Below are 20,882 nucleotides of genomic sequence, written 5' to 3'. Positions count from 1 at the left end.
ATTTAATTCCTATTGAATATTTCTTGTCACAATGCAATCACAAACTTTAGTTTGTTTCATTGGAATTTAATGTGATAGACTAATGCAAAGTAGCTTGTCAATGTAAAGTGGAAGGAATATGATACATCATTCCCAGCTTTCATTTAACATTTTCCTTTAATTTTAAAGAAACATCTGCACATGTATTCAGCCTCCTTCATTCTGATATTTGGTAGACACACACCAGAAAAGACCTGCAGCTGCATTACATGAAAAGGTTTTTCTGATACAAGATTGCTGAATACACCCTGTATGCCACATTTCAGTTTTTTTTATATACATAAAAATGTAACACCCTGCATTACTTTATGTCCACTTCACAATTATCACATAAAATTCAAACAAAAAACATTAACGTTTGTGGCAAAGTGACAAATACCGAAAATGTTGAAGCTGTACGAATACTTTTCCAAGGCACTGTTAGCTTGACATACTTACATACAGGCACAAACGTGTAACATTTAGCCAGTTAGCTGCACTGATTAATTTAGCTGATTAAAGCGATGTGACTTACCTTATTCAACAATTACATAATATCTACCAATACAACAGTGCCATCTGCTGGCTGATTGATCTCATAGCAAAATCGGCACCAACACCTACCAGATCCTATCAAGGCCAATTCTGTGTCACATGATCTCTATAGTAAATCTGATTTAAATATATAAATAATCTACATAAAGTTATTTTTCTTTTTCTGTTTTGGAAATATTGTTTCCTGGTAGACGTCCGTGTGGCGTTACAACATCATGCAGTAGCCAGGCTTTCAGGCTGCAGGTCATTACAGTTAATGAGTAACCAGCCGTGATTGAATGGAAGCAAGAAAACTGATTAGTCCTCTGCTGTTACCCATATCACAGATCGATTGGACTGGACAGAGTGTTAGAGACGGCCTCCACCAAACCGAGCCCTTTCTATTTGAAGAGGCGGATATGACTTGCTGTTTTCAGGGCCGGTACCATGGCAACACGGAGGAGGACAGCAAAGTGGATTCTCCTCTCAGAGAGAAAAAAGAGCAGGAGAAACGAAGCCACGGAGCTAATGGGGGTGGGGTTAGGGCAGCAGATATTTCCTTGAGGGCAGAGGGACCTGGACCAGTCACTTTTACAGGTTTAAATGGTGCACAGATAGACTACATCATTTTACTTGTAGGTGTTCTTAAACTAGCTGTTCTTTTGTGGGAAATTTGCTCCTTACTCCAACATTTGTATTTTGCACTTGTCCTGTGTTTTTATATACAGAATAAACAGGGTTTCACTGCACTCTTCCCTCATGTTTACAGAGCTCAGGCTGAGTTTGGGTCAAGTTACCCCCAACCCCCTCTTTGCTGCTTGACGTCAGACAGTATGCTCCTCCTCTTTCCCCTCCATGGTCAGAGCACCATCCATGTCAGGCCACAGATCCATATTTCTGCGCAGAGAGGTGAGAACCTGTACCTGCAGGTTGGAGACGGGCTCAGGGGAGGCAGCCAGGGCAGCTGTGGCCATGGTGCGGTTTAGAAGAGGGTTGGGAGGGTTGCTGCTCGGCGGGTGTGTCGCTTTCCAGTAGGCCTCCAGGTAGTCTGCAAGGTGTTCACATGCATCCTCCAGCTGGTTCTCATCCAGGATGATGTCAAACAACTCCTACACAGCAGCAAATTAATTAATTGTTAATTTTGAAGAGCCAACATTTTGTTGTCACAGGTTACCACAGTTTGCAAGTTTGAATTTTAAATGGATTTTCTCTGATCTGCAGATGGTAAAAATTATACATATAGGCAGCTCTCACAATACTAGTGAAAATATGCAAACCTAAGGAGCGCAGTGAAGATCTAAGAACACCCTCAGGTTCAACCCAAATGTGTAACTACCCACATCCCAGACAAACTTTTGTCTGTGGCTGGATTGGTTGATTCTGGCCGAGACTCAGAATCCACTTCCTGAACCCGCTTAGGGTTGACTAAATAAAACCTGTTCCGGCAAAACCATTAGAAAACCATGTTTTAGCGGTCTTAGCTGGGTCTTAAATTGGCATTAGGACGTTCAGTCACTATTGGCCCAGAGTTTTTCTGTCAAATTTAGAAAGGCTATTATTAGCATTGGGTCATTAGGTAATCCATGGAAAATCCCACCTGGGACCAATTTGTCTGCCCATTTACCACCCATAAAGGCCCTCAAATATAAAAGCTGGATAGCATGGACAAGCCAAAAGCCTTCTGGAGAAAAGCTACAGGTCCTTCTCAAAATATTAGCATATTGTGATAAAGTTCATTATTTTCCATAATGTCATGATGAAAATTTAACATTCATATATTTTAGATTCATTACACACTAACTGAAATATTTCATTTCTTTTATTGTCTTAATATGGATGATTTTGGCATACAGCTCATGAAAACCCAAAATTCCTATCTCACAAAATTAGCATATTTAATCCGACCAATAAAAGAAAAGTGTTTTTAATACAAAAAACGTCAACCTTCAAATAATCATGTACAGTTATGCACTCAATACTTGGTCGGGAATCCTTTTGCAGAAATGACTGCTTCAATGCGGCGTGGCATGGAGGCAATCAGCCTGTGGCACTGCTGAGGTCTTATGGAGGCCCAGGATGCTTCGATAGCGGCCTTTAGCTCATCCAGAGTGTTGGGTCTAGAGTCTCTCAACGTTCTCTTCACAATATCCCACAGATTCTCTATGGGGTTCAGGTCAGGAGAGTTGGCAGGCCAATTGAGCACAGTGATACCATGGTCAATAAATCATTTACCAGTGGTTTTGGCACTGTGAGCAGGTGCCAGGTCGTGCTGAATAATGAAATCTTCATCTCCATAAAGCTTTTCAGCAGATGGAAGCATGAAGTGCTCCAAAATCTCCTGATAGCTAGCTGCATTGACCCTGCCCTTGATAAAATACAGTGGACCAACACCAGCAGCTGACACGGCACCCCAGACCATCACTGACTGTGGGTACTTGACACTGGACTTCTGGCATTTTGGCATTTCCTTCTCCCCAGACTTCCTCCAGACTCTGGCACCTTGATTTCCGAATGACATGCAGAATTTGCTTTCATCCGAAAAAAGTACTTTGGACCACTGAGCAACAGTCCAGTGCTGCTTCTCTGTAGCCCAGGTCTGGGGAATGCGGCACCTGTAGCCCATTTCCTGCACACGCCTGTGCACGGTGGCTCTGGATGTTTCTACTCCAGACTCAGTCCACTGCTTCCGCAGGTCCCCCAAGGTCTGGAATCGGCCCTTCTCCACAATCTTCCTCAGGGTCCGGTCACCTCTTCTCGTTGTGCAGCGTTTTCTGCCACACTTTTTCCTTCCCACAGACTTCCCACTGAGGTGCCTTGATACAGCACTCTGGGAACAGCCTATTGGTTCAGAAATGTCTTTCTGTGTCTTACCCTCTTGCTTGAGGGTGTCAATAGTGGCCTTCTGGACAGCAGTCAGGTCAGCAGTCTTACCCATGATTGGGGTTTTGAGTGATGAACCAGGCTGGGAGTTTTAAAGGCCTCAGGAATCTTTTGAAGGTGTTTAGAGTTAACTCGTTGATTCAGATGATTAGGTTCATAGCTCGTTTAGAGAGCCTTTTAATGATATGCTAATTTTGTGAGATAGGAATTTTGGGTTTTCATGAGCTGTATGCCAAAATCATCCGTATTAAGACAATAAAAGACCTGAAATATTTCAGTTAGTGTGCAATGAATCTAAAATATATGAATGTTAAATTTTCATCATGACATTATGGAAAATAATGAACTTTATCACAATATGCTAATTTTTTGAGAAGGACCTGTATATGGTCAGAGAAGATGAAGCTCGAGCTATTTAGCCACAATTAGAAAAGGTATATTTAGAAGAACCAAGGTGAGACATTGGGTTATTTCACTGCCAATGGAACTGGTGCGTTTCTTGGTGGAATAATGAAGATGGAGGTCTACTTCCAAATGCTCAGGCTTGATTTTAAATCAGCAGCTAGAAGGTTTAAACCTAGCGTTATGTGGGTGTTTCAACAGCACAGTGAACAATCATGGTAACTTTTAGTTTAACATTAACATTATTCTCCTGGAAGATCCTGTAGATCCAACCCTAACCCTGTATGTAGGAATGCAACCAGTTTAAATTTCCTGTAGTAGGTTTGCTGAGAACAGTGGTTATATTCCCAGCCACTATTATTCTTGATTTTGTTAATGGCTACAAAGTGTTTGGTTAAAGAACAACTTACTTAGCAATATTTGAACCAAATATTAGTGAACATAAATGATTGATCCTGTATATATAATACTAACTTTGTGTGGATTTTAGAAAATCAACAACAAATCCAAACTCGAACATTAATGAATCATTAAAAGGAAACATCTTAATGACATTCATGTACATGATCAGTGTATGTAAAGTACTAAACTGAGCTGTATGAATTTCCTCAGATTACAAAATGACAAATGAGGACAAACTCAAATCATAAGGCTCAACTCACAGGTGGACATTGAGCCAGCTTGTCAGCAGCAACCATCTGCACATTCAGATGTTTGGCCTGGGATTTCCCTCTGGATTTAATGAGCCTCTGGAGAACCTGCAGGGGAGTCGATAACACGGTTGAAGGAAATAGCAGTCACCCCTAACTCAACTAAGGTATGCTACTAAAATGCATCTAAATTCTATTGGGTTAGCCAAGCTAACAGGAGAGTCAAGCAATCAGCTACTCAGGAGTGAATTTCAAGAACCTGAAAAAAACATACTGAAAACTTTCCGAACACTTTAAACGATATTAGGTAACAGAAATATTACATTTGCATATTGGAAGCAGAAATGTTTATACACTGAATAAAAACACAGATAACCCCACAGTGTCCAAGCTTTATCTTAAGAGCCTGCTTCAGTATTTCCACATAACGTTCTTTCCTTTAGATGCCATTTATTTTGTGAAGTGCACCTGTCTCTCCTCCTGCCAAACACTCCCACAACATTATACTGTACCACCCTTGTACTTCACAGTTGGGATGGTGTTCTCAGGCTTCGCAAGCCCTCTACCTATTTGTCCAGATCCAAAACTGGTCAATATGGCCAAGAACTTCATCTTTAGTATTATCAGACCAGGACATGTCTTTGTCCCTGAGAGCATTTACAAACTGTGATCTGGCTTTCAGTTGCTTTTGGAGTAATGGCTTTTATTTTCTGACTGGCATTTCAGCCACCTATTACTGTGGCTAATGACACTCTTATGTATGTAAATATTTGCTTTTAACTGTTCAAATGTATGCTGTAAGGCTAAAATCTACTCTGATCAGCTGTTAGCTTGAAGCTTGAATCGGTAAACATTTCTGACTGATTTGACAGACAGTGACTGCTCTGAGGGCTGCCTACTGCAAACAAGATACTGACTGCTCATAAGCACTCCACATGATCCCACATCAAAAATCTAAACTATCTCTTTAATGAAAAGATGACATGGGATATGGTGAATACAATCTGATCTTACCTTGGGTGAGGCTATTTTAATATAAACAATAATGGGAGCCAGGGATGTCTTGGCCAGCTGAGAGGGATGGTTGATGGTGTCTGCATCCAAAGCAACAAGCTGGAGGGTGCGGGCCAGCTCAAAGATACGTTCAATCTCACTCTGCACCTCAGCTGAAAGCCCAGGAAGCACAAAGAGCTCATAAATAAAACAAAACAGAAGTCTTTTTTTTTTCTTTGAGGAGAAGCATCTCTCCCTAATGAGACAGAGTTTCTCTAACTTGTGCACATGTACATAACTGAGATGTTAGTAACTACTCATGCATGTTGAATTTTTTGTGGAAAAAACAAACTTCCAGGCATGTAAATCAGTTCAGTGCACAGTTTAAGTTCCATTTATGCAAAGCTAAATGGAGTGCAGCAGCATCCTCATTCATTTGCCCCCTTCAGATATTGAGGTTTTTTTTTAATCATTACTAATTCAAGGCTGTGATGGAAGGAGGCGATTAGAAATGAGATGCCTGTGGCCCTTTGAGTAGCTTGCAATAAGGCCACAATTTAAAATAAAGCATGAAACATCAGTTTTTGTTACGAAGTACAGGCACGGCAGTAAGTATTCTACCATGTGGACCATTGCAGTCTTTGGACGGTTTGTGTGTTATGTTTTCATTGTTTCTCAGTAACAGCCCATTAGAACTCAGAACTTCGCATTTGGACCACAGTTCTGCTTTTTATCGGCCTGTTGAAGGAGAGAGATTAAAACCCGAAAGCCTGAATAAACTCATCGCCTGCTTGGTCAAAACTTAAGGTGCTGCAAACCCAGTGGCGGGGGGAGATAAGAGGAGAAGAGATGCCACGTGGACACATTACAGCCGCTCCTGGCGAGGCTGAGCGGTATAGAATTATAGCTGGAGGCCAAACAGGTTCTCTGCAAGTCTGAACTTTAGCTTGTATAAAGACAGAGCAGGCAAAGCCTTCATTAACTTCAACAAAGGCTGTGATTTCATACATTTGACTGCTGAGATAAACTTACTCCCCCACCATGAGTTAATAAAGGAAGATCCAGAGTGTGATTGCAAACATATAAAATAGTGGTGGAATTACTGGTCAAAGCTTAAAGTTAGGTACACTGTTTTAAAGCTTCCCTCTGGGCATCATAAAGCAGCTTTTAGCAGCTCTGCTAATCACTTCCTGCTTGGGTTTTGTAATTTTTCCTTTTTGTTCCTGACTACAGGCTGTCACAAAGAAGTATGAGGAACAGAGAAACTGACAGGCAAGCAGAAAAGAAGACAGGCGAGGATGAATATAAGCATTTTATGAATAAAGTTAGGAGAAAAAAAAGGCAGAGAGAAAGGGGCTTCAATGTTTTATTGTGAGGGGAGCATACGTACCCAGTACGTCTGAATCAAAAGACAGAGGAGGAGGATGGGTGGTGGGAGAGGAGGATGGGCGAAGGGCAGAAAAGACAGGATGAAAAGAGAGAGGATGCTGGATCAGACGCAATCAGAGCTGGAATAAAAGCTTGTAGGTCTTTTGATGACAAATGGTGATGCCTGAGATTCATGCTGTGCCCATCTCTACTGTCTAACATCTACATCCAGGAAGTCCTGATATGTGTCTCATTGAAGATGTTGCCTTTTCTGCTCACTTTGCTGTAGTTAATACCAGGGGTGCCTTTAATGAACATCTTGAATTAATGAACACAACCATTTCCAACTAATTGGTTACTCAACGCATCCCAAGCTATGTGTATTTTTCAAGCTTCTCCTTTCCCACAACATCTTTTGGGTAACATTAATCAGGTTTGCCTCTTCATAATGTGTATTGTATTATGTTCTTTTTTGTGTAAAATGGTAAATCAGTTAAACTGTAACAACACTGATAAGGCTTTTACTAGCCAATACCAATTTCCGGTTTTAGTTTTGTTTGTAATCAACAGAGCGTAAAAGGTAAATGTGCTGCAGGTTTCTTGTTAGAGGTAGTAGCTTTAAAAATGTAGAAACGTAAAGATTATTTACATTTATGAATTTCTGCATCTCTAACCTTCGATCATTGGTAGCACACCCATCCGTTCTTCCATTTCTTATGTAAAAATAATGATAAATTATAGGTTTTCATTTAAACTGTAATGCTGGTCTAAAAGTTCATAAAATAGCGTTTGCATAAACATCTCGATTTCTATCACTGGTACAATAAAAAAAGCTTATAGTTGTCATTGTTTTTACTTAGCCCTTAGATTTTGATAAATAACTCCCACCGGCCACTTTATTAGGTACACCTGTTCAGTTAATCTTCAACACAAATCAAGATTCAACCAATCACATGGCAGCAACTTAAAGCATTTATGCATCCAGACATGACGAATTTAAGTGACTTTGGTTGTTTCTCCCAAACAGGCTGAAAATTCCTGAAGGCTTTAGTTAAAATCAACATCTTGGTTGTAGATAATACAGGGGCCTTTTATCCTTACCAGCACGCACGCACTGAGAGCCACAGACCTTCTTGATATCATTTCAGGCTTTAAACTTCTTCAGCAGGAGCACAGCCTCCTTGGTCTTCTTGTAGTCCTCAACTTTGTCTTCAACCACCAGGGGGACCTTGGGGGTTTTTACTAAATACGTTGTCCCTTGGACATCACATGTGCAGAGATGACAGAAGCAGCCTGGGCAGAGCACATGGCATGGCACTTCTGTGGTGTGTTGACGCTAGAGTGCTGACGGCATATTTCAGAAACTGCAGATCTACTGTGTTTTTCTCACACACAACCATCTCTTCACAGAGAGTGGTCTGAAAAGATAAAATATCCAGTGAGTAGCAGCTCTGTGGATGAAATTGCCTTGTTTATGCCATAGGTCAGAGAAAAATGGGCAGACTGGTTTTGAGATGACAGAAAGGCAACAATAGGTAAAATAACTACATGTCACAACCAACATATTCAGAAAACCATCTCAACGCACAACATATCACACTTTGAAGCAGATGGGCTACAGCAGCAGAAGACCACACCGGGTGCCACTACTGTCACCTAAGAGTAGGTAACTGAGACTACAACGTAGACGGGCATACCAAAATAACATGTTAGAAAACTATTGCCCGATCCGGTGAGTCTTGATCTCAGACGGTAGGGTCAGAATTTAACATAACATGAAAGCATGGATTCATTCTGCCTTGCAAACTTTGTGCAGGCTGGTGGTGGTAGTGCAATGGCAACATGTAGGTCCTTTAGTACCAACTGAGCAACGTTTGAACACCAGAGCCTGAGCTTGAATTTTGATCACCATGTTCATCCCTTTATGGTCTCAGTGTACCCATCTTCTGATGGCTTCTTCCAGCAGGAGAATTCACTATATCACAAAGCTCTGATCCAATGGCCTCCAAAATCAACAGATCTTAACACAACAGAGCACTTTTGGGATGTGGTGGAACAGGAAATGCGGATCGTGGATGGTGTCTGAAGAAAGGAGCAGGTGGAGCAACCGCTCCCCCTAAAATAAATTTTAAAAAAAACCTCTAAAAAACTCCGATCACATCATGCAGTTTGAAAAATTTCTAAAGTCTCTGTTAATTCCATTATACTATTTAAAATTAGCCAACTAAAATAGTAATAATAATCTATGATCTGTTCTGACACCAATGAGGAGCATAGGTTAATTAATCACGCACACATTAATTGAAGCTACCCTACATTCCCCAAACCAGCAGCCCAGTGGATATTTTCAAACCAAAATTGTAAACCAAACTGTAAATTCTTTAAAAAGGCTTATGAGAATCCAGCATATAGCTGACACAACAGAAAAAAAATTATAGGAATCAGGCATCCATGTTTGCAAAGCTGACATGATGCCATTATGTCAATTGAGACCAGAATCTCTAAGGAATGTTCCTAACACCTTGTTGAGTTTACGCCATGAAGAATTTAGGCAGTTCTGAAAGTAAAATAAGGTCCAACCAAGGTGCGCCTAATAAAGCGGCCGGTCAGTGTATGTGTATCATTTAGCTATCTCATAGGATAAACTACCACATAATTTTGACTTAGTATCGCTAAGAATTTTGTATTCACAATTTTAAATGAGGATGATATATTATAATAATATCTTTCTGCATGTAAGATATTGACTCTTTATAACCTTTTAACAGAACCCCACTTCAGAAATTCTGAACTATCCCTATAATGACTACATCTGAGTGTGATGACCAAAAGCTGTCTGACTTAGAGAGAATTTGTGTTTAATTTCCAGTTAAACCTGCAGTCCTTATCCTTTATCAAAAATGCTTTTTTTTCCACTTTGTTTTATATAATTATCAAGTATCTGAGTTAAATCTTTCTATTAGTGTAAATAAAAACACAGATGTGAAACACAAATAGCAAAAGGTGCTCAGCAATGAAACAAGATGGATCAAATGTTTTCTGTTCCGATATTTTCTCTACACTGCATTATTTCAGCTCGGGAGAAAAATCCTACATTTTGTGACATTTTCTCAGTGTGTTTTCCCACTCTGGTAGCTAAAGCAGGCAGTCTCACCCAAGCTGGAGCGGGTACTGGAGCGTTCGATGATGGTGTGTTTGCTGGGATTGTTGAGGACTGAACGTTTGGCCAGAGAGATGTCTGCTGTCACACGTGTGATGGATATCCTGAACAACAAAAACACATCCAGATTTATTTAAAGGGAGATTTTCTAGAGTTACAGATTATAATGGCTTTTTGCATGACTTACCTTCCCTCAAACTTGTGTTTCAGAAAGTCAAAGAGCGCTTTCTGCATCATATCTGTGACCTAGGAAGCAACATCCAACATGAAGAATGCACAAAGAGACTGAAGGTAAGCTGAAATTAGCAGTTGCTGCTTCCTATCCTTCCTTACCTCATAACCTTTTAGTGAAGGTCCAACAAGGATGATGGGTCTCATGGAGGGAACCACGTCGTATGGAGGAACGTGCTCCATCTGCAGCAGGGAAGGAGAAGATCTGAATTGGACAGAACCAAAGCTCATACAGTTACGCTCACGCATAAATCCTTCTCCACCTTATGTGAGAGGTCAGAGTGATGGATGGCTAGTCTTAGACAATGGAGTCCATTTGTTTTATTAACTGTCTGAGTGTTTAGAGGGAGGGATTGATTTTTGAACTCAGAGTGCTGCCCCTAATGAATGTGTCCATAATTAAACCAGACGCCAGCGTGAGCTCTCGTGACTGTGCTGCAGCTCCAAACACAGACGTCGTACTTCACACTTTCTGTTATAGATGGGAACATTTGCTGCAGTTATATTACATTACTAATTGCTACTACAGTCATGTATAAAAATGAGGACATCCTATTAAATATTCAGTTCTCTATTAAGAATAGTCTAACCTTATTTTTTATTTATCTCTGGAAAAGAAAGTGATTTAATTGCTCTTAAGCAACAAAAATGAACTTTGTTTTTTACTCCTTCAAGAAAATAAATCACCGAAAATGTGTTTTCTAGCTGACGGAAAACATTACAATGCCCTACCCCTTAAATGGTGGGTTGGCTCCTTTAGCAGAAATAATCTCAGTGAGGAAAGTTCATTCCACTTCAATGTTTCAGCTGTGAGATGTTTGTGGAGTTTCTTGCATCATACTGTATGTTTCAAGTCATCCCACATCTTAATGAGATCAAGGTCCGGACTTAACTCAGCACAGGACTATCAGGATCTGCCATTTTGGGTTTTTTGTTAGTTTATTACTTTCTAGATTCTTGCATTCACGTGTTGGTTTGTTTTCCTTTTAGGTCAGAGTTTCCCCAGGTTTTATTTAGTCAAGTTTGTGCTCAGTTCTTCTTGTCCCTGCTTTCCTCATGCTCATTAGTTTCACCTGACACATTCCCTCAGCCTCCTTGCAGCCTGGTCCACACCTATTATATGTTCCCTGAATACCTGCCTCCCACTCCACTTCCCTCAGTTTATAAGTTTATAAGCTTCCTCATCAGGAATAAAATAAGTGGTCAAATAGAGAACGCCAGAGGAAGTCTTAGCAGATGAACAACATCTGCATGATTTAACACACAACGTAAGAGAGGATCCTTTACTGTCTGCAAGGTTTTCAGCTGATACCTCTTTGGTGATCACCTTGCTGGTGCTAAAATACCATTTTGTTATTACAAATACTGTTATCTTTAGCATTTTAAGCAGATTTAACTACAGAAAATTGAACAAAACCTATGACTATGACAAAATGTTATCAAAAAAACTCCTTAAAGATAGATTAAAAATGAGTTTTTTACTAATTTCTCATGTGTAGACACAACATCAGGTCATTCCTTTAGTTTAAGGGCCTTTTAATGCCTGAATGCTTGATAAGTCTGATTTAAGGTCTCCAAATACCTTTTCATGTCTGCGAACATACGTCACTTGGACCTTACTGGGAGGCAGGGAATGAATTTGCCCAAATATGACTTAAAAACCTAACAAAGCATGAAAAGATAGTAAAACTCCTTAGAAAAAACACTGAAAGTGCTTCAGGAAGCCAATGCTAACAATCAACAAATAGATAACTCAAGACCTTTGCACTGTTCTGCAAGTAGAGAATTGAGGGCTTATTTTTTAAGTGTAATTTCTGATTGGATGATTATTCTTATGCAATTTGTTTATGTAGTCTATAGGTTTTGTCATGATTTTTCTTTCTCATCTTCTTGATTTTACAACTCTTTGTTGTTATTATGCTGGTTTTTGATCCCATCACAGCCCCGTCCCACTCTGCAGCACTCTCAGTTTGTTTAGTCTCAAGTGTTTAGTTGTTTTGCGTCACCTTCTTGTGTTGTCTTCAATTTTTTTTAAAGGTTAAATTGCCTGTAAAATCCTGTATTCGTTTGCAATCATGAGTTCTATACCCTTTTATAAGCCACTTTAATTTGGGTAATGATAGTCATCTGCCTTGTATTCTCTGATAACGATAAAACTGGATGAAATTTATTTCCCTTTTTGGATTTTTATTCCAAGCGTGCCCACTCCTCTGTGTGCTGGTATAACACTTCAGGCATCAGAAAGCACTAGAGCGACCTGTTCAAACGTTACATTACATAAACCTGAACAACGGAAGCTCCTTTCACCTCGTTTCTATTCATCAGAGCCAAAAATACACAGTGCAAAAATGGCCAAATGGTTCTTGTCAATAAAAAGGGCAATGCTGGAGAGCTGAAAACATCAACTCCACTGATGTTTTTAAAGCAGGCACAGAGCACAATTTCGAGCACAATTTATAGCCGTAAGTAACTTGGTTGATAGCGTACATACATATAGATACTATCACTACAAGGGGAAGTATAAAATAACTACATTTGGGAAAAGGCCTAAACTCATCCAACTCCTATCTCACACCTCATTATAAAAACTTCTCATTACTTCTTCTACAGGTGGAACCATTGCATATCTAACTTCCTACTTGGGCCCCCTGCTCCTGCTGCAGCATGTGCTTTAACCCACTCTCATATTCTCAAGCCTGCAGATATTGTTCTAAATCAGGGGTGCCCAGGGCCAGTACTTTATAGCTACCATCCTGCAACTTTTAGAGGCATCCTTTCTCCAACACACCTGAATTAAATGGCTGCCTTCCCCCATCAGCTTATCATTCAGCCCTGAAGGGCCTGGTTATAAACCAGTTTTTTGATGCATGGTTGAATGTTAAAGTTGCAGGATAGTAGCTCTCGAGGACTGGCCTTGGGCACCCCTTGTGTAGAGTTTGTTAAACATGACTAGGACTTTAACTTGACCGAAGTGCCGGATGAGACTAAAATTAAGTGTTTCAGCAACAAACACTCCAATTGGGTGGCATGTAAAAACAAAGGAATGGATAATCACCTCATGACCACTGTTAAGTATAGTGGAAGATCTGTGAGGCTGTGGGCCTGTTTCTCTTCCAAAGATTTGTTGGAGTGCATGCCATCATGAACGCTTTGAAATACCGAGAGATTTTAAATGAAAATTTGATGAGAAAACTAAAAATGGTGTTCACTGGGACTTTCAGCAGGGTAATGATCCAAATTAACACAGACATGGTTCACAAGACACAAAATCAACCTTCGGCTAAATTGATCTAGAGAGACTGTGTAAAGTGGAAAAGTCAAAGAATTTTGTGAAATACTAAAAGAGAAGACTAAGTATAAACAGCAGGGGTGCCACTAAGTGTAGTACACATGACCTAAAGCAAAAAATATCTGCCCTAATGTGGGATTTTGGTCCCCAAAGAATAAATGTCTAACAAAAGTTGGATTTGTGTGGACTTTTAAGCATGTTTCTCCTGTGTAAATACCAAAGCAAACATTACTGCTGCCTGCTACTCTCACTGCTAAAATAACCTTATAGGAGCTTATGATTATGATGAGCATAAATTACGCAGCGAAGCATACAACACTGACTGTGGGCTACTGTTACTCAAATCAGGTATCATAAATGGGAATGAAAGCATGTCAGGATGCATTACAGCCATACTCTGACTAACAGGGCCTGCACCTGCATCTGCACACTGAGGGCTCTAATACGGGACTCAGGGGAAATGACAGATGCGTCAACATAAATTGAAAGCCATTCGGTGGACTTTTTTTTGCATCAGTGATTATTTGGAAGCATAAACAGTTGAAGGGCTGCTAAAACCTTCTGCAAGCAGGACATCATGAAAGAGCAGAGGATAAAGAATGATTAAATGTTAGAGGTTAGTGTTGAGAATGAACACTCACCGACTTCTGTTTCTGTTTAGCTGGGCCACCTACAGCATCATTCCACACAAAAGCGAAAAGAGACAAAAAAAAGCACAAAACACAAGACAATGTTTAGTTGACGGGTTCAGATTAGAAAAAAAACGGGAGAGGAGACGTTTTATTATTCAGTGTTTGAGTGTTGAGTCAGTGTTTCTAGCACAGAAACACACATTCAAATGTATCTCAGCATAACAATCCTGAGAAGGAGCCGTCCACGGCCAAACAGGGTTAGGTTTGGGAGATAGCAGCAGGGATGGTTAAACTGCGAGCAGTTAGTGAAAAACAAGGAGGGGAAATAGAGACGTTAACCCCAGCCACCTCTCAGAGGTCAAGTTCAGGAAGGTTGGAGGAAGGAGGATACAGCAAGATGTCCCAGGCCAGGCTTGCTTAATGTTACCTTCTTAAAGAAGGGCAGTCGGTGGGCGTTCGCTTGGGGGGAAGTTACGCTGCCTGACATGCCCTTGGGGGAGCGAGGGTCACCCTGCGACTCAGGGGGCTCCTCGGCATCCAGGTCGAGAGGGTCAACGTCAAAGGCTGCTGTGGACGTGTCCACGGGAGCTAATGGTGGGGTGGACAGTTTGTACAGAGAAGATGAGACAGAGAAGAAAGCAGGATGAAGAAAAGTGAAAGAAAAAAGAGCAAATAACAAAGAGATGCCGACAGGAGGAAAAGAACATGAGAGGCACCAAGAGGGAGGCAAAAGATGACATAAACTGTGATAGAAAAGGTGATTATAACAGAAAAAAGTTATTAAAAATTGAACACAACAGATCATCATGAAGCACAGCACAGATGTCAGGCGTAATAGCGAGAACAGCAGAGAAGGTGAATTCAGTGTGAAAGTAACTAAACTTGAAGTGTTGCTGTGAAAGAAGTGGGAAACAGGAGGAGCTGCAAAAGAGACCGAGAGAAAGTCGAATGCAGAAGAGAAGGATACAAGCTAAATCATGGCGTGTTAGTGGTGGGGTCTTGTTTTAAAGTGTCAATCCAGGATTTTGGATGGAAAAGGAGTTCATTTTGGTCTGTGAGATGAATGTTGAAGCATATTTATTTAACATACTGGAAACAAAAGAAACTGTCATGGCTGACATCTGTTGAAACCTGAAACTGGAAATAATCCAGATACTTAAGGTAGATTTGGGAAGGCAACAAGTTTATGCTCAGGACCTGAATAAATAAACAACCAAAATGCAAATCTTATCTAATTTTATCATCTCAGGAGGTGTGTATTCATATGCAGTCATCATGGGCATGAATTTAATACATTTTATTGATTCATCTGAGCCAATATTTTTCCAGATTGCAATGATTATACAACATACAACTTCATTATTCTGGAAACCAAGAATTGGGTATGCAAAATAATTAGTTTGATGGCACTTACTAATATTCTGAAAAATGGGAAGCTCAAAGGACTTCAGTGAAGATTCGAGAACACCTCCGAGCTTGACTGAAATTTGCAGCTGACCACATGGACAAGACAAATGCCTTCTGAAGGAATGTCAGAAGAGCTATTTGGCTATTTTAGGGGTGATGAGTACATTTGGAGGGGTCAAGGTGAAACCTTCCGTGTGTCAATTGTCAAGCATGGTGGTGGCAGCATCATGCTGTGGGGCTGTTTTATTGTCACGGGATGGAACAAGGAAGTAGGAGGACTATTAGGATTTCGAGAATGATCTTTACAAAGCCCTGACCAAAAACTACATTTTTTCCCAGAACTGCAGTTTTAAAGGTCTAAACTTCATCATTGTGACTCCATCTGATAAAAACAGTTAAAGTCAACAATAATTGTTTCTGTTGATTTATTTTTGTTTCGGCAGCTCTGCAGAGAAACAGTGATGCAGACGCACACAAACCAGACATACTTAACAGCTCTAATGATCATTGCCTTTTCTCATCTCTATTTCAGTCGCATCCTGAGTGCTAATGACAGACTTCCGAAGACCTCTTTCATTTCTCACAGGAGCCCATTGAGACGTTTCATCATCATGCTCGGGTAACTAGCCAATTATTAACGTCTTCATGTAAAGAACCAAGCACCCGTCTTATTTGACACTTTCTTGCCTTAAGGTTGCAAACATAGCGGGATGTTTTTTGACCTTACCTGTTCCCGGAGGGGTTGGCCTGCGAGTTCCAGTGGCAACATCCAGACTTGAACTTCCTCCAGATTTACTGTAAAAGTAAAAGGTGGTAAAAAATTATGTGTTTTTATTTCATATCCTAAATAAGCATAGTTGCTCCAAGAAAATAACTGTAAATACAGCAACAAAAGAAGCCGGCGTGTATGTACGAAAGAAGCACAGAGTACTAAAGTGACTCACAGCTTTGCTTCTGTCTATTTTAGTGTGTTTTACAGAGACTGGTGGATCAGGAGTGATTCATGTTTGACCCCTTTTTTTAAAAGCGGGGCTGTTGTTTGTGCTGCTCGTAGTGTAGACACAGAGGACCTTTCACCGTTACCTGGAGCTGAGCCGATTTTGTCTGATCCGCTGCTCCTGCAGCAGGCGGGTGTTCTCCAGTTTGACCGGGCTGGGAATGAAGCCCACCTCACAGCCCTCCTTCACCAGGCGCCCGATCCACCAGTCGTTGTTGTACTTCTGCACACACGTCAAACAGCCAGACATCAGTAAGATTAAATGGATAAAGCATGGCTTAGCAATGTCAGAACAGAAGTAACTACAGTGCCTTACAAAAAGGTAATAATACATTTTTTTTTTAATTTTGTCAACCAAGAACCAAAAACAGAAAGATTTGATGGGAATATGGATTCAGATCCCTGATTAAATAGTTGAAGGTCATTTGGGGCATATCTTTACCAGCTTTGCACATCAAGAGACTGATGAGGCGAAGGATGGAGTCTGTGATCATAAGTCTTGCGACAATTTTTAAATTAAATTTAAGGACTCAATTCGAGGATTCAAGGATTTTTATTGTCATACCAGCTCACATTTACCTGTTAAGGTACGAAATTTGGACTCGGGTCCCGGTTAAGAAACCTAATACTTATGTAAAAAGAAAACTTAGTATACCATACATCACTAAATCTCACAATAAATAGCAATCAGTAAAAAAAAAAAGAAATATACAAAGTTAAATAGTGAAGCTGAAATTAACTTTGCAAAGTACTAAGTACACACGTAGAGCATGAGGTAGTCCTTAATATTGCACCTACAAGTGAGTGAAATATTGCAACTTTGGGCCATCTTCACCCTTGAATATGCTTTGATGGGAACTGTTCCATTGTACCGCTGGATGTTTAGGTGCATCCATCTTTTCATCAACTCTGACCAGCATCCCTGTTCTGCAGTCCCACAGCATGATGCTGCCACCATTGGGCACTGTATGATCAGGCCCTTCGTTTTCCAACACAAATACTGTTTTGCATTTCAACTGGAAATGTACAAATTTAGTCTCGCCTCACCACTTCTTTCACACGTTCATTGTGTCCCCTTACATGACTTGTGACAAACTGCAAACAGCTTTCTTTTAACGACCTAATTTGTGGAGTACAAGACTAAATCCTTCCCATCTAAACGATTCTCCGCTTTAGCTTACCATGAGTCTCTTCTTTGATTAATGCTCTCCGTGTTCGGCCCTGTTCGTCAGCTTAGGCGGACGGCCATGGAAGGTTTATGTTCTTTCCATTTTCAGATGATGGATTGAACAGATCTCTGTTAGATGATCAAAGTTTAGAATACTGTTTTATAACCTAACCTTGATTTCAATCCTGTAGAGACTCACTATAAGAAACACAAAATGCGATTAGAGAAGTTACACGATGGATGTTTATTTGTTTGACGCTCAGACCCCAGAGGAAGACATGAATGCTGAGAATGCATGAACTTGATGAACGTCTTAGGATTAGAATTAGAATTGTCTTCCCCCGGATCTGGTACTGGTGATGGAGAGGAGGCCCGATGGTAATGGAACTGAGAATCCGATGGAGGCGATGGGGTGGAGGAGGGTCTAAGCTCGGCTGACAGCTGGGAGATCCATGAATGGGAGACTTTAAATGCGGAGCCTTGAAGGATCATTGGCTGAGGATTACTGCAGACTTGATGCTGATTGGTTGGCAAGGAGACGCACGGAGAAGCCATTGGGTGAGTCTCCCAGATTGATTTTTTGTCATTACTCCATTTAATCTTCACAGCTTTAGCTCTGACTTGTCTGTTGTATTCCCTTACCTTCATGATGCTGTTTGTTAACTAATGTTCTGCAACAAACCTCTGAGGCCTACTCAGAAAAGATGGATTAAGTGGGACACCGCTGGACTCAATTTACTAATTAGGGTCTGAATGCAGCCAGCACTGGATTTCATGGAAGGGTAAAAGGAGCTGAACACAAATACACCTCACAATTTTCTGATTAATTAACAAAATGAAAACTATGTATGCTTTTACCTCACAATTATGGACAAATGTTTGCTGTCTTATTGCAAAAACATCCCGTTAAAATATATTGTTTTAGTTTATGTATCAAAATGTGAAAAGTACTGTGTATCATGTAACTGTTAGATCACACAAACATCTCTCCTACCCAATTCCCCTTAATAGAAGACTTCCTTGTAATTTCTCCTTTGATGCTCAACATCTCATGTATAAAATATGCAAACGTTTTAAAACAACCCGTATTTCTCTACGTTTTCATTCTGTAGAGTCAAACTTCTTGCAATCTGTTAAAGTGGCCTTTCAAATATGTTCTTTGGGCTTTAGTTGCCTTTGAAAGCATCTTCAGCCCAGCCTTTGTACCTGACCATAGTAGCAGGTTGTGTGTGATTAAAATGAAATTGTGAGGAAAAAAATCTGAAACATAACCAGGTTTCAAATATTATCTAGCTGAAAATAAGCTTATTGGTGCCAAAATAAAATCTTATCTTTGTAAATTTTGGATTTAATTGAATAAATATAAAGAAATTTTCTTTTTGTGACAGGCGGCTATTTATAAAGTGTTTTAACAAAGTATAGACTGAACACTAATTTTTAGGAGTCTTTCTTTCTGTCTGGGTGATGTCTAGATGATGGATGATGAGTTAAATGGCTTAACAAATAGAAATGAGTGAAAAAGCACCCATGCAAAGAATACTTTAAAAGCCCTTCAGAAAGCCTGGAGAGCTGTATTCATTAAGACCACATTCAATGAAAGTTTAGCCCACCAGGGAGGAAAAAATAAAGACTCAAATACGATGACTCACTGGTAATTTCAGACTTATGTGCAGAACTGTGCAACATATAAACACTGAAATTTGAGAATTTAGGATATTTTTTAGGTATTCTTTCCCCTCTAAAAACCAGAGCACCAATTTCTTACTGCACTGTAAGTTTTGTTGCTACCAACACCCACTCATGGCCTGCTACGGTTTCGATGGAACGTGGCTGTACAGTACGATGCAGCAAAGTATAAAACTATCACTGCAAGTTGTTTTATGGCAGAAAAGTCTGGAGCCCTGCTCCTGACATTTCTTTCTGTGGAGCATCCAGGCTGCTCTGACACTGCACTTACCTTTAGATTACATTTGTGGACTCAGCTACAGAGACCACGGCCAATTATGACCTCACGTTCTCCAGGCAAAGGTTTAAAAGTGTGTAGGCAATGTTCAAACCTCTTTAATGTGCAAGAAGTCTTTGGCTTCGAAGGAAATGGCCATGCCCTGCACAGGAACATCATCATTGGGACCTGGGTTATAACCAACATTGGTGCGCACAGCAAATGCCACTGGTTTGGTCTGGAATCACAACAGCAGGAGCAGATATTAGATACCAGTATGCTGGAAGGTGCTTGACAGAATACAGATCTCAAGGCGCACAGGTCAACGAGGGCCAAAACATTATCCTACTAATGACTGACCTTTGCTTTTTCAAGTGTGGCAAGAGCCTGTCTGTCAGCCTCCTTCCTCAGAGCCTCGGGGTCCTCCTCCAAGGACACGTCTGAGTCCGACGGCCGGCTGGTGTAGGAGTCTGCAGAGCCCTGAAATACACAGTTCATTTTTAACAAAAGTGACAAGATGTTTAGCAAGCAGAAAATAATTTTCAGGGTACACCGTGCTGACAAGAACCCCAACTAACTAGTTTCTTTCTTTTCTGTTCGTACTGGATTCATGTTCTCTTGTGATGCGTTTTAACAGGGGGAACCATTGCTGTGTTGATTTGACCCTGTCTTTCAGACGATTGTCCTGCCAAAAACTCCAATGACTATCCTTTTTTGGTTTTGAGGAAAAGGCTACCAGAATATTTTTATTTACGATGTCTCATTATTTCAGACGTTCTTGCTTTTTCAGAAGAAGTGAAACAGGCCCACAGGATCACATTCCCTCAGCCGTACTGAACAGTGGAAATGAGATACATTGTCGACCAGTAATTCTTCAAGTGTGGCATGTGCCCTCTAGGGGGAACGCGTTGTAATGACAGTGAGGTACGAGAAATTTCCTGATGTTTTGTATTTTTTTGTTACATTTTGTTTTTGCAAGTAGAACTAATGCATACTCTTCCAGTGTTGCAATCTGGACTTGTTTCCATGTTGCACATTCGCATCACGTTTATACCGCAGAGAACAAAAAGAGTCCTGGATTACTAATTGGAAATTCCTAGAAATTGTGATCAAATTTAGAAAGTAAACTAGAAATAAAAAATGCTTCAGCTGCGTTTATTTTAAAATGATAATTTGGGGCACCACTAATTGTGCCACTGGTGATTTTGTGA

At 40.4% G+C, this 20,882-nt stretch overlaps 1 protein-coding gene across 8 annotated transcripts in view; it reads right to left on the bottom strand.

The window, feature by feature from the left end:
• The window catches only part of LOC124862971 (voltage-dependent L-type calcium channel subunit beta-1-like), a 48,690-nt gene that overhangs the window by 2,179 nt on the left and 25,629 nt on the right, over window positions 1-20,882 (bottom strand). For 2 of the 8 annotated variants that reach the window (XM_047357186.1, XM_047357190.1), the window contains 12 exons: window positions 20,032-20,151; window positions 19,787-19,909; window positions 16,648-16,784; window positions 16,292-16,359; window positions 14,585-14,745; window positions 10,339-10,419; window positions 10,193-10,251; window positions 10,000-10,109; window positions 6,868-6,876; window positions 5,499-5,650; window positions 4,497-4,592; window positions 1,476-1,661 (listed from right to left, as the gene is read on the bottom strand). In XM_047357186.1, coding sequence (XP_047213142.1) covers window positions 1,476-1,661; window positions 4,497-4,592; window positions 5,499-5,650; window positions 6,868-6,876; window positions 10,000-10,109; window positions 10,193-10,251; window positions 10,339-10,419; window positions 14,585-14,745; window positions 16,292-16,359; window positions 16,648-16,784; window positions 19,787-19,909; window positions 20,032-20,151 — 1,302 coding nt within the window. Of the gene's footprint in view, window positions 1-477; window positions 1,662-4,496; window positions 4,593-5,498; window positions 5,651-6,867; window positions 6,877-9,999; window positions 10,110-10,192; window positions 10,252-10,338; window positions 10,420-14,166; window positions 14,196-14,584; window positions 14,746-16,291; window positions 16,360-16,647; window positions 16,785-19,786; window positions 19,910-20,031; window positions 20,152-20,882 lie in introns of all 8 variants that reach the window. The other 6 variants (XR_007037042.1, XR_007037043.1, XR_007037041.1 and 3 more) reach the window with 6 other exon arrangements.

This window comes from Girardinichthys multiradiatus, chromosome X (assembly GCF_021462225.1).
Source record: "Girardinichthys multiradiatus isolate DD_20200921_A chromosome X, DD_fGirMul_XY1, whole genome shotgun sequence".
Lineage (NCBI taxonomy): Eukaryota > Metazoa > Chordata > Actinopteri > Cyprinodontiformes > Goodeidae > Girardinichthys > Girardinichthys multiradiatus.
This window is presented reverse-complemented; position numbering and strand designations above follow the sequence as displayed.